The sequence below is a fragment of the Lygodium microphyllum genome, chromosome 2, assembly GCF_053477565.2.
Source record: "Lygodium microphyllum isolate KBCC chromosome 2, Lygodium_microphyllum_v1.1.10, whole genome shotgun sequence".
Classification (NCBI taxonomy): domain Eukaryota; kingdom Viridiplantae; phylum Streptophyta; class Polypodiopsida; order Schizaeales; family Lygodiaceae; genus Lygodium; species Lygodium microphyllum.
In genome coordinates, this window is record NC_141136.1 from 99,160,157 (window position 1) to 99,174,661 (window position 14,505).

The window sequence follows — 14,505 nt, forward strand, 5'->3', positions numbered from 1 at the left end:
CATTGTCTCCAGCAATACCAAACCATAATACAGTAGTTTGTGATGGCACCATCTGTTCATGTCTTTGGCACTTACACACAAGTCACCTACAATACAAGATAATCGGGCAAAAGACATGCCCCATTGGACAGTAAACAATTTCATACGTAAAATCCTGGCAACCATTGTCTCCTACAACAACTCTGAAACATAATACAGCAGTTTGTGACAACACCATCTCTTTAGCCCTTACCCAATAGTATCCTAGCATACAAGACAATCAAGTAAGAGACAAGGATGCTGCAGATTCTTATTATGGACATTCACTCCACTCTGACACCATAAGTTGTACTCTAATGCACCATCGAAAATCAAATCAGCCCATAAAATGGAACTCGTTACATTGGGTAGGTATGGAGCTACCACTATACCCCCTCAGTCAAACTGTGTTTTATCCACCTTACAGACCCTCGTCACTATCGTCAAAGTATTACATTCTTCGGCCAAGTCGCCTGGCAACACCAAACACCAAAATCTTACCTACAGCTCCACGATCTAGCCCCAAAGCAAGAATAACAGCCCCCCCAACAACAAGCCACTTCCATCCGTTTACTGCGTGGTGCTTCTCAAATGCACCAAGTGGCACTTCACTTGATACAGTTACAGCATTATTCTCAAAAAAACTAGCTGGAACCTTTGTTGCGAGCTGAGCCATGTGAGCAGTGTGAGAGAGAGGTTTTCCCGATTTGCGAAGTGCCTGGTATTGCCGTAGACCAGGCTCCATCTTCTTGACACAGCCCCACATCCCTTGTCGGACACCAAACTTGGCAATCTCCCGGGGAATGCCCATATCTTCAGAGTGAAAAAAGGTCACCTCACATGCAGTCTTTTCGTTGCTCTTTGAAGATTCAACTGCAAGCAGCAACCCTATTAGTCTAACCATCAGTAACGATATTTGACATAAAAACATCCCATAAGAGCATCAGTATAAACCTGCTCGAACACACCAACTTGAGTGGTATGTATCAACTCTTCGAGGTTTGCTTCGTCGAGGAACTGCAGAGTAAGGTACACCCTGCATCAATCAAGAAAAGACCATGAAAACCAATGCAGATATCAATTCAACACAGAAAAAGTGAAATGTGAAGCATAGCATACCTTTGTGATGCAAAAAAATGTGCCGTCACACTCAAATACGCGACGACCAATAAGGTATTCCCGGTCACTACAGAAGAACGGAAACTGCACAATTACAATGGACTTCATGTTAGAACCCTAAATCCATCAATTCACACAGACAGGATAAAAGCAGCCAGAAATACAGGATTTGTTACCTTTCTCACCCAATGAGCAACCTCTTCCCCTGTTCCACTGCATGCTTCTAGTGATTTCGAATGAATAATCATGTTGTCCCATTTTGGTCGAAATTCATCATCCCAGTAAAAATCCTTGACTATTTCAGGAGTAGCATCCTCAAACAAAGTGCGGCTCCTGTATTCAGTCGGTCCTCCCTGGAAATAGCATTGAACTCTCAAAAAAGCCATCTACTTGATTTCTTGTTCTGTGTAAACGATTCAGATAATAGATCAACTTCAAATCAATTGTACTACAAAGATTCCTTAATACTGCTAATCATAATTCAACTCTAGTAGTCTCATCTTTGTCAAGAATACGAGGCCTCCTCTACCAAAGAATTGGGATGAAACTACCATTTATCCAACCTCACTCTCAGGCCATTTCAGTCAGTGGGTGGCAACATTTATGCTGGCCACCTTGGTCATTCTTTGGGGTCTTTCTAAGAGTGTTGACCTGGTTGCTTGTGTGCTCCACCATTGCCTCTCCACTCCTGATGTATTATCAACAAAGGAGACTGGAGACACTATAGCTGGCTGATTAGCATCTTTCAAACAGCCCCAAAACAAGCTTGATTAATGAAAAACACAAATTTGGTGCACAGTTCAAGAGAGTTTCAGTGGTCCCCCAAAACCCTAATTTTTGGGGCACCCTTCAACATCTATAAATAGACGCGCTACCCACCATTCAACCTCATCTTTTTGTGCAAGTTCTCACCCTTGCATGGTAACCGTGAAACACGTTTCGCTCGCACTGAAACACAAAAGAACTGAAACGTCTGAAATGTTTCACTAAAACACAAAACACCCAAAGTGAAACGGTTGACTAAAACAAGATTTTTAAATGAAACACAATTGTTTTTGTGCTTCTTTGAGAGTTTTTAAACACTCTACATATATGAATCATGATAGACATGTACTGATATGAAAGGGTTTGCATGGTAAAAATGTGTAAGTTGCAAGTTATTATCTATAAAGAAAACTATATTACATATATTGTTCAACCATTTCACTTGGCGGTTCGCTTGGGACTTGCCCAAAGGTGAGACGTTTCAAGGGTGAAACGTTTTGCAGTTACCTTGCACCATTGTGTGCAGATTTTAGCCATCAGCCTTCATCCAAGTGGTGGTCCAGGCACCTCCATCAGCCCTTCTAGTGCCTGGCGCCATCCTCCCTGGCTGTCACCCACTGTCTAGCACCCTCCTCCCTGCTGCATTTAGGCTTTTCTGCCATCACCAGCACATGTTGAGCTAAAACATGCTTTACAACTGATTAGCATGTTTAAACACCCCCAAACCACACTTAATTAATGAAAAATGCAAATTTGATGCACGATTCGACAGAGTTTAGTGGTCCCCCAAAACCCTAATTTCTTGGGCACCCTTCACCATCTATAAATAGATGGGCTGCCCACCATTCAGCCTCATCCCTTCAATGTAGGTTCTCACTCCTCTACTACATTCGGTCCATCTACCATCCCCAGCCCACAAACTGCCTCCTTCAACATTCGACTTTCCATCAGCCAAGTGGCAAGTGGCAGCCCTCCCTTGTCATCAAGTGTCAGCCTTACAGCCTACATTCGGCCTTTTCATCCACAGATGGCAGCTTTCGACCATCTTCTCCTTGTTGGTGACCATCTTCCTTGCTGGCAGCCATCCTACAGCTATGTTTGCAGCTTTCTGCTACCATCCTCTACTCCAAGCACCTTCCTTACTATCACCTAAATCATCTGGCCCTCTAATGAGTAGCATTTGGTGTTTTCCTCAACTTCCACACTTTGACCGGTGGTCACAACACTTGGAATCTGTCTCCAATGGATGTCACTCTCCAGCACTGCATTGCTCTACCCTTGGGCATTCTATACACTCTTACAATTATTTACACCATTCATTCGATTCCGAGTTTCTTCTATCTATGTTTGTCTCTAAGTTTGAGTTTTACATTTTGCGTTTTGCGTTTAGGGTCTGAGCTTTACTTGTCTCTGTCTGAGTCTTTGTGTTTCAATCTTGGTCATACATGCTACGTTTTCAGAGTGCAATCCTAGCATATCTTCACATGGTATCAAAGCCCATGCTCATCTAAAGAGTATATTGCGATGATTTTGGAGGCTATTCTTTTTACGAGACTCGCATGCCACTCGATTCTAACTCATAATGTCTTAGGCACCTTCTTCTTCGAATCCTACGACACCCTATCAAGCTTCTCCATCATTGGAGGCTTTGAGAAGGCATTATGGTCTCAAGTAGGTAGACATACCTTCACCTTTACCATCTTCTTCTCGTTTTGGTCATCTTACAAATAAAGAGTTTGAGGAGTACTTATGCATCACGTACAGTTTGGCTTACACTCTGTCAATGAATGCTACTATTCCATTTGGACCGATTGGTGAGACTAGCCATCTCCACAATCTTGGAGAGACCACAACATTTGGCGCATCTAGTGATCCATGTCCTTCATCACAACCACACCTTGTGTCAAGTTCATACAATCCTCTTGAGTTGTATAAGCCAAAACCCTCTTTCGTTTCTACTTTTGGTGTGTAGGAACTTTAATAGAGAAGGCTCTCGAAGCAAACACACTTCGTCAAGTATATCTCTACCATCTATTTCATTTGAGCACATAAACCACACTTCTCAACTCCCTCCTATCCCGCCACTACTTCTCCACGTTCTAATCTACTTACATTCTCAAAGCACACTAGGGTTTGGATCTTCCATCTCCACTCCTAACAATTCCTCTTTCTCCATCCCACTTCTGCTCAAAGCACACTAGGGTTTGGATCTTCCATCTCCACTCCTAACAATTCCTCTTTCTCCATCCCACCGTCTACCTACCCTCCATTCACTCCACCCCTTGGTCCATCATAACGGGGAATGCCACCCTTTAACATTGTACCTTCCACATACCCTCCCTCTACCACATCCTTCCACTCTGGGATGATGTGATGCACATCTCCCTTACTATCCCCGGACACTCACAGACCCCCCACAAGACCTTTCAAATGCAGGGATATCCATCCTTTTCTCATGGATTGTCGTCGCACATCCCTTGGGTAACTCCTACGCAAGGATTTCCAACCATTGCTCCCCGTGTCTCTATCCCTCCAACTTGGGCTCCACAGGTGATTACCATGCCTATACCTAGTCTGGCCTTGCCCACATATGGATCCGTTATGCACACTTCTAGCATGTATGGTGGGCACTCTTCGATTCCTTACTTAGTGTATTCTACTTCTCTACCCTATTCCCCCTATCCACCCAAGATCCATTACACACCTCCATCTCCTAGCACTACCACTCTTGTTCCAACGGCCAAGAATGCCTTCACAAATAAGACTCATTTTAATATGTCAAATTTCACCACCTTGTCGAAATTCATACAACAAGTGCTTGAATCTCAAGTACTGTGGACCTCGTCGTTGATACCACAAACCCTCGATTAGCTCACCTTGATCACATCCGTCAATGGAGCGCCTGCAATGCCAGAGTCAATGTTCAGTTAATGCAAGCGTTGCTTCTTGAATTTCACTCTCAGTTATAGCATTTTCCCCTCGCATCTGAGCGTTGGAGTTATCTCATTGACCACTACACAACACGAGATCGCACTAGATGTACCAATCTCAATTTTGAGCTTCAAGAGTTTTCCATTTAGGAAGGAGATGATCTAAAAGTCAAGTGGGTTGAGTATTGGCGTTTACTAGCCGAGTTTGCAGCTACCGGCTTTCCCAAGTCAGATGACGATTAGGTTACATTCTTCTTAAATAAGTTGCCCGACAAATACTTCCATATTATCCAGCACATTATCTCACTACCTAGATTGCCAACCTTCTATGAGTTTGAGAGTCAGTTCTTGCGCTATGCGAGCTAGATTGCCAACCTTCTACGGGTTTGAGTGTCAGTTCTTGCGCTATGTGAGGCTGCATGATCAAGTCTACAAGAAGTTTTTCATACACATTTATTCAAAGGAGTGAGGATTGCTTGCCCCTTCTTTAAGAAAAAAAACCACCAATGGCAAAGAACTCGCAAGATGCAAAGGCAAGCCAAAACAAGAGTGACCTCACTTGCTTCGACGGAACCAAAGAAATAAGACCCCTTTCGCAACAAATTCTTAAGAAAAATAGGTTTTGCATATACTACCATAAGTTGGGCCATGTGGACGAGGAGTGTCATACAAAGGCCCAAGGTCTTCCACCTACAAAACCATGGCAGACTACTGCAACTGCCTCCACTCCGGCTGCCCAGTCCATTGGAGCTACGCCTCCTGCTGCTACATTGTCTACTCCATCTGCCCTAGTGGCTACTGGATATGTGGCACACAAACAGTCTCAGCCACCTATCTCTTTCACTACTAGGATATGTGGCTCACCTATTGCACTTTCTGCATCCATTTCTAGGACATCCACTGTACCTTCTAGGACCACTTTCCCACCTCGCCATATGCAATGATGGCCACACACTTGGCCTTTCTCTTTTTAGACTTCCGCTGCAAACTTCAAATTCATTGCATTGCACTTTTATTTTTCTCTGTTTTGCAAAGCAAAGCTTTGAGGAGCTTTAGAGTATTGACTAAAAGAAGAGGGGCTTCAGCCACTTGACTAAAGGGAAAAGGGAAAGGTAAAGTGCAACGATTTGAATGGCGTTTGACCCTTTATGCAATTGGAAATTCCAAAGGTTGTGTTGAGTGTAAAGGCCCTTTACGCACTCTCCCGTGTATATATTACTTTACACATGTGAACCCACCCTAACGGATATAAGTTTATCATACCCTAAGTATAAATACATTATTTTATTCTTTGTGTGTATCAAACTGGTACACACCTATCCCACAACTCACTCTCACTCTATCACTATCAAATATTGTTCAGCTCTGTCATTGAACTCCTCGATTAATGTGTCTTCTGTCAACTCTCTTTCTCTATCTGATTCCGCTCCGACTCTGCAAACTGGTATCAGAGTATGGTGCATGCAAGCAGGCAATCAGTCTATCGAGCCGTTCAAGAGTAGACGAGCAAGTATCAGGCAACTGACTAGTCGGGTGCAACTAACGGACCAGTGGTCGAGTGCAGCTAACGGGACAAGCGTCAACAATCGAACGGTGCAAGCGTAGTGGGCCAGGCAACTAGTCAGGTGTAGGCGTAACGGGCGTCAAACGGACTGACGACTAACGGGACTGGAGGCGTGCAACACGACGGAAGGCTCACGCTTGACAGGAGACAGGGACACGATGTTGGGCTGCACGGACGACAAATGTCACGCACCTGCACGAACAACAGGCTGGTCAACGCCCCACTTTTTTAATTGAAATCAAAAAAAAATTCAATCTAATTTATTCCTCCCTCTTTCGCGTGTTCACGTGAGCAAGCACAAAGCCCAAATCTGTGCAAGTTTCCCCCTTAAAATTTGGGGCTTTTCCCATATTTAGTGCCTAACACATTCCAGTGACTTCTGAACCATAAATTGCAAATATTGAGTGCACATGCCTCAGAAATTTTGGGGATTCTCGAATGCAAGTGAAATTTTTGCTTGGTTGAGCCAATTTCTTGGAAATTGTGCACTCTTGGACCCCGAAATTTGGGGCTTTTGCAGAAATCGTGAAATTTCTGCAACATTAGCCCGTACTTGAGACTCGGGAAGATGTATTTATGCAATTGGAGCAGATTCACTGCAGAAATTTTGGGGCTTTTCACATTGGTGATGTATTTTTTTGAGTCGTTTTGAGACTGGACAGTGAAATTTGCAGCAGATTCACTGCTGAATGGGAGTCTTTTGAGTATTGGATACTTCAAATGTTGAAAAAGGGCAACTTCTCTTGGTACATGTATTGCTAAATACTCATTATGCAATGAAACAGTGGTAAGTACAGCATTTGGGTCATTGCATTTGGGAATTTTGGTGATGTATTACTGAAGTGGGAGTTATCCTTAATGCAAATGTATCAGATTTGATTCGTGCATATGTTGTAATCAGTACTTGAGACTGATTTTTGCAACTAAACATCTGCTTCTTGGACACCTTGGAAGTACAAAAGTATGTACTTGCTGTTACAATTCAGAAACCTTGCTATTGGCTGAAAGCATTCAGCCCTTTATTGCAATTGTGAATTGCTAAAGATGGCTGGCAATGCATCTACATCTAACACAAAGAATCTCTTTGAGATTCATAAATTTGACGGAAATGGTTTTGATCTTTGGAAAGATCGTATGCGAGGTATACTCTTTCTAAAGAATTGTGATGATACTTCAGAAAAACATAAGCCTATTGCTTTGTCAGATGAGGATTGGGCTAAAATGAATAAAAAGGCCATTACTTACATTAAAATAGCCATCACAAATGATAACTTGGTTGACATAAAGGGGCTTGATACTGCCTATGTAGTTTGGGAGAAACTCAAGGTTTTACTTATGAGAATACAACTCCTATCAATCAGGTACATCTCCTATCAATTAGGTACATCTCATGCGGAAGTTGGTCAACTTGAAGCTTGATGAGTCCAAATCTGCCTCAGAGCATTTGAATGCTTTCACTAGTATTTTGAGTCAGTTATAGAATGCAGGTTTGCCAGCTTTTGATCCTAAATTGAGGCTATATTCTTACTCATGACCTTGCCCAATTCATGGGAAGCATTGGTTGTGTCATTGAGCAATAACACCAACTTGACATTTGATGGTGTGCGTGGTTCTATTCTAAATGAAGAGATTAGACGCAAGGCAAGTGGGGAAAACAGTGGATCAGCCTACAATGTGAGAGGAAGACCTGAAAATGTGTAAAATGCTGCAAATGAAAACAAAAATCGCAACAAAAGCAAGGAAAAACAGCAAGATGTAACTCGTTATCAATGTGGTCGCAAAGGGCATAAAAAGCCCGATTGCAGGTACTTTAAAAAGGAACAAGAACGTAAGAAGCTGGCTAATGCAAAAGGCAAAAAGAATGACAAGGATGGCAGCTCTACCCCTAAAGAGATAGAAAAAGTAAATGTGGTATCTAGTGTTGTTATTGAGGAAATAGAAGATGATAAATATGTTGATTTGCTGGTTGCATTTTCAGATCCGCTTGCTATGACAGTGGAGGACATGTATATCACTAAAACAGATGTGATAGATGCTTTGTTGTCAACTCATGATGGTTTGTCACAATCGTGGATTGTTGATAGCGGTGTTTCTTTTCATGTAGCTCCATCTCTGGAGTGTTTTTCTACTTATGCAAAAGGTAAACTTGGAAAAGTCTACCTTGGCAACAATCATGCATGTGATATTGAAGGAATGGGTACCATACACCAAGCTCTAGAAAATGGTCAGGAATTGATTCTTCATGATGTTAGGTATGTTTTTGGCATCAAGCAAACAAACCCAAATACAAAGCCAGACTTGTGGCTAAGGGCTAGGGCATTGATTTTCAAGAAGCGTTATCTCCTGTTGTCAAAATGACCATTCTTCGAGTGTTGTTTGCCATTGTAGCATCTATGGATCTTGAACTTGATCAAATGGATGTTAGAACTGCATTTCTACATGGTGATCTGGAAGAAGAGTTGTACATGAAACAGCCCAAAGGCTTTGTTATACATGGAAAGGAGCATTTGGTATGTAAGCTTAAGAGAAGCTTGTATGGTTTGAAACACGCTCCTAAACAATGTTATAAAAAGTTTGATGCCTTCATGCTCTCACATGGTTTTAAAAGAAGTAGTGCAAATCACTGCTTATATATTAAGAAGGCTGATGATGGAAGCCTTATTATGCTTGTGCTTTATGTGGATGATATGCTTATTGCTGGTAAGCATTAAAGCCAGATTAATGCATTGAAAAGGCAGCTGAATTCAGCCTTTTCTATGAAGGATTTAGGTCCAGCTAAATATATTTTGGGCATGCATGTTAATGCATTGAAAAGGCAGCTGAATTCAGCCTTTTCTATGAAGGATTTAGGTCCAGCTAAATATATTTTGGGCATGCATGTAACACAAGATAGAGAGCAACTCTTATTTCTCTCACAAGAAAAGTACATCAGCAAAGTATTTGATCGTTTTTCTATGGCTGATGCTAAGCCTCTTGGTGTACCTTTTCCACCCTATCTTAAGCTTAACAAAGCAAATTACCCAAAAGATGATAAGGCAGCCAGTACTATGAAGGGTGTTCCTTATGGTTCAGCTTGTGGTTCACTCATGTATGCTATGGTTGCTACTGGACCTGGCGTTGCTTATGCAGTGGGAGTTGTAAGCACGTTCATGTCAAATCCTGGCAAAGCACATTGGGAAGCAATGAAATGTATCTTACAGTACCTTAAGGGCATACAAAGAAAATGTATTTGCTATAGCAAGGGTACGTTGGATCTGTAGGGGTATTGTGATGCAGACATAGCAGGTGACTTGGATACTCGCAAGTCTACTAGTGGATATATCTTTAGCTTGGCGGGTGGGGCAATTTCTTGGTGCTCCAGATTGCAAAAAATAGTAGCACTCTCTACCACTAAGGCTGAATATATCTCAGCCACTGAAGCTTCAAAAGAAGCAATTTGGCTTGGTCGTTTGGTCAAGGATTTTGGATCGCCCACCAAAATACCCATACTTAGATGTGATAGCCAGAGCGCTAAATGCCTATGTTGTGCTAAGAAATGCACTAAGCCACTTAAACAGCCCAAAAACATGCTTATTTTAGGCTTATTTTAGCCAAAACCTTGAAATGGGGAGAGGATTGAGAGAGTTAAGTGGGAGAGGATTTAGAACCCTAATTTTCTATAAATAGGCAGCCAACCCTCCACTCTTGTTCAATCTCGTTTTTGCGGATTTCAAGTGTTTCAGCTTGTTGCCCACACCCCGTTCATGGAGGATATCTCAGCCGAAGCTGTCCATTGCTGTCTCCATCAGTTAGCGTCTGATTTCCAGCCCTCTTCACGTAATTTGGAGCTGATTCCAATCAAGCGACTGCTGTTCCTGTGCAGACCTACTGCCATACAACCTACCACGTCATCACAGTCTTGTTGCCTGCGTTTTTAGTCTTTCTCTCTCCTGCAAGCTGTCTTGCCTACGTTTTTAGTCTTCCTCTCACCTCCTACCTACGTTTTTAGTCTCTCTCTCCTGCAGGCTGTCCTGCCTACGTTTTTAGTCTTTCTCTCACCTGCTGCTTGCATTTTTAGTATTTCTCTCTCCTCACTGCTGTCTGCATCACATCCAACTTCTCACTGCTGCGTTTGCTGGTGTTGGACATCCAGAGACTACCTTGTTGCGATTCGGAATCCATTCGGAGTACGACACACTCTCCAGCTCATTACCCCTGCCTTGATCCTTGAGATATAGAAGTTCGAGGTTCAGTATTCATTCACTGCATAGTGTGTTTACTGTTTGAGCATCGTATTATTCAGTAGTCACATCATTTCATTTATTCACTGTGTCCATTGTCTCTAAGTTACCCTAACCCTAACTGTATTATTTTATCAGTCTGTGCTTTGCATACGGTTTCTGTTTATGTTTGTGTTAGGGTATTTCTTTACAGCCTAGCTAAGAATGCCATGTTTCATGCACGTACCAAACATATTGATGTTCGGTATCATTTTATCATAAAAGTTTTGGATGATGGTCTAGTCACCCTGACTAAGATTAAATCATAGGATAACCTTGCAGATGTTCTCACTAAAAGTCTTGCAAAAGCTCAACACGTGCATTGCATTAGACTTGTGGGAGTTGGTTAAAGGTTCGCTTAGGACCTTTAAGTGGGAGGTTGTTGGGTGTAAAGGCTCTTTACGCGCTCTCCCGTGTATATATTACTTCACGCATGTGAACCCACCCTAACGGGTGTAAGTGTAACGTACCCTAAGTATAAATATATTCTTTTATTCTTTGTGTGTACCACACTGGTACACATCTATCTGACAACTCACTCTCACTCTATCACTGTCAAACACTGTTCAGCTTTGTCATTGAACTCCTCAATTAATGTGCCTACTCTTAGCTCTCTTTCTCTATCTGCTTCTGCTTAGATTCTGCATGTCGGGTCCCTAAAAAGAAAAAGCTTTGCTTTCTTTTATTTTTTAGTTTTGTTTTTTGGAGCATCTCACTACTCACCTCTATGCTTGAAAATTTTCTCTTTCGAAGGGTTTTGTATTTCAGTGTAGGACTAACATGCAAGTTTACACCGGTCCTTCTTGAGCTGAAGAGAGGAAATGCGTATCGTTCCTTTCATGATTCCATTTACTTGGAGTTTTGCTCTTCTACTAGCATAAAGGCTTTCCATCCTTCGAGGAATCATAGAGCATCTCTCTTGATGCTATCATGACAATGACTTCTATCCTTGCTCTCCCAGTAGGAATGCTTCATTATCTTCATCCACATGGTTCTCAGCACCACATGAAGATTGACATTCTCAAGCTCCTCTTCCTTCTTCGACATCGACATCCAAATGAGAGGGGGTTCCTACCCTTCTTGGTATTCTATAGGTTTTGGCACTTGTCTTCGACATCAGTCTTTCCTCCTTGTACCTTCCGCTATACATTGCATGATTTCATCATCTTTGTACTAGGGCACTTGGGCAAGTGAACAATTTCCCCCACTGTCCAAGTGGCAACTATTGAATGAGCATTCTTCGGCGTGTAGAATACTATGCATCCCATTGTGCAAAGCACCACTGGATGGATCCTAACCTATTTTCATCGACGGATTACACCATCATCCTTCTTCCCATGACATTTCATCACCTTTCCCTTATCATTGACATCCTTGAGTGGATGGATAAGCTTGTACTATTTTGTAATGCGTTGGGTGTACCATCCCTACTCTCATCTCCTAGGTCATTGTTACTTAATCGGCCACCACTCCTAAAATCAACTTTCCATTTAAAAAAAACAAGTTCAATGTGGTTCCATCCGCCTTTGTGGGGCTTGGTAGGCCACTTGACAGCCGATGTACACTCTTTATCTAATACCCTTGTTAGAGAGTAACATTCCCTAGACAAGCAGGTGTAGCTTTCAATAGGCAGTCCACGTGACAGGAGCGCAAAGACAACAGGGTAAATGACACATGGCAAGTTAGACATGCGCAGGTGACAAGTGGCACGCAGTCGGACTTTAATGCAGCCAGCCTGCATGGTTTTTTGTGTTTTTCCTAGCCTATTTATAGGCCTAATTCCAGCAATCTTGGTCAGTTGGTTTTTACAAATTTCAAGCAACAAACCATGGAGACTGCTCTCGGGACTGACGGAGACTGAGATCTTCGAGGTGGAGACATACGCAAATATTATCTCTACACCTGTGTATATTTCTACATCCTTCTACAATATTCTTTACTGCAGATTTTCTGTGTTTCACTATCTCTTTCTCTCTCTCACTCTGTTCACTCTGTATTTCCACAGTTAACTCTGTTTGTATTGTGTAGGCATTGTAGGTGAAGACGTCTTCTAAGGCCAAGACATCCGAGCGATCATGGATCGGAAGGTGCCCATCTTACTAGCTCTTCCATCAGATCAAAAGCTCGATGGCGAGAATTACCGCATTTGGCGGGTTGATACTTGCCATGCTAGAGTCCTATGATTTGGTGGAGCTTGTTATGAAGGCTATTCATCATCCTTCTTCGTGAGACGAGTCCAGCCTCTCTTCCAGTGATAAGGTGGAGTTAGCAAAGGCTTAGGCACATTGGGATAAACTCAATGCTCACATTCACTTGTTTTTATCTCTCATGTACTATAGTTGTTATCTCTCATATTGAGCATTTGACGGCGGCCCAGGAGATATGGTTGGAGCTTGATCATAAAGCGAGTTTCTTTGGAAGTGCAGATGAGGACCATGAGTGTCACCAAGTCATCTTCTATGCACGAGCATATCAACAAGCTAAGGCAGCTTCACATGCAGATTCAAAATGTAGGGAAGGTGATCACTTCTAAAGACATGGCGATAACTCTTATTTCATAGTTACCGCCTCGCTTCAATGGTTTTTATTATGCCTTGATTGCTTCAGGGCGGTCTGAGACTCTTCAGTGGGAAGAGTTGGTTCCTATCAACTAAAAGGTACAAATGCTTCAAAATTTGAGGCCTTGGTTGGTCAGTCCTCTCAGAAGAAGGGAAAGGACCAAAAGAAAAAGGAGGATAAATCTAAGAACGACAAAAAAAAGAAATTCACTTATCACATTTGTGGAAAAACGGGTCACTGGAAGAAGGATTGCCTCGACAAGGAGAAGAAGGAGAAGGTGAAAAATGAGAATAAGAAGAAATTTTCACAAGATTCCAAAGCTGTGGCTGCTCCCTCATCAGCTGCTTTCCTCCACTTGGAGGTGGTTGAAGATTCGACCCTAACAGCTTCTGATGCTGCCTTGATGGCCCCATACACTCGGAAGTGGATTGTTAACAATGGTGCCTCCCAGCACATGACTCCTTCAGCAAGGTGAGCTCATTTGCAGCCTTCCCATGGTCAGATTCTCATTGGTAACCGTTCATCTATTCCTATACCGAGCCAAGGCAACATGCATCTTATTCTAGATGGATGCGGTGGTCCCCATACATCCGAGGTCCTTTATGTACCAGCTTTGGGATACCATCTCCTTTTAGTGCACAAGCTTTATGCCCTTCGCATTTTGGTCGAATTTGATGAGGATTCTTTTCGGATTCTTAATTGTGGATCAAGACAGGTTCTTTCTTCAAGTTATGAGGAGAATGGAGTCTACAAGTTGCGGTCTTCTTTTGCCTTGACTTCTCTTCTTCTTACCTCCCAAACTCAATCGGAGCTTTGGCATGCTCAGTTTGGCCACCTCAATTATGATTACCTTCAGAAGGTGTCAAAGGGATCGCTTGTTTGAGGTTTGTTGGATATTGTGGTGAGCCAGCAACCTTGTGTATCCTATATCCGAGGGAAGTAGACTCGTGATGTTATTCCCAACAAGGCTTGGAGGCGGTCTTCCGCACCCTTGGAGCTTGTTTCTACCATCTTTGTGGACCAATGAGGACGAAGTCCCTTAGAGGGAGCTTGTAATGAGTTTGCTCCGATTTTGTGCACATCGTGGTATTCACCAAGAGTTTGCCAATACAAACACCCCTCGAGAGAATGGCATCTTGGAGCGAAAGAATCACAATGTGATGGAGATGGCCCGTACCATGATGGAGCATCGTAAAACACCTCAGTGCCTATGGGCTAAGGCTACGGCTACTACAGTTCACATCCTTAATTGTTTCCCTGCTTCCGCAATTGTTGGTATGACTCCATATGA

General features: G+C 42.6%; 1 protein-coding gene across 2 annotated transcripts in view; it reads right to left on the reverse strand.

Annotated features, from left to right (window-relative positions):
- Nucleotides 1–325: 325 nt before the first annotated feature.
- Nucleotides 326–14,505, reverse strand: part of LOC148040070 (uncharacterized) — a 40,093-nt gene continuing 25,913 nt past the window's right edge. For both annotated transcript variants that reach the window (XM_087696571.1, XM_087696570.1), the window contains exons 4-7: nucleotides 1,314–1,490; nucleotides 1,138–1,221; nucleotides 973–1,054; nucleotides 326–891 (exon numbers count right to left, since the gene is read on the reverse strand). In XM_087696571.1, the coding sequence (XP_087552697.1) occupies nucleotides 470–891; nucleotides 973–1,054; nucleotides 1,138–1,221; nucleotides 1,314–1,490 (765 nt within the window). In that variant the 3' untranslated portion in view covers nucleotides 326–469. The remainder of the gene's footprint in view (nucleotides 892–972; nucleotides 1,055–1,137; nucleotides 1,222–1,313; nucleotides 1,491–14,505) is intronic.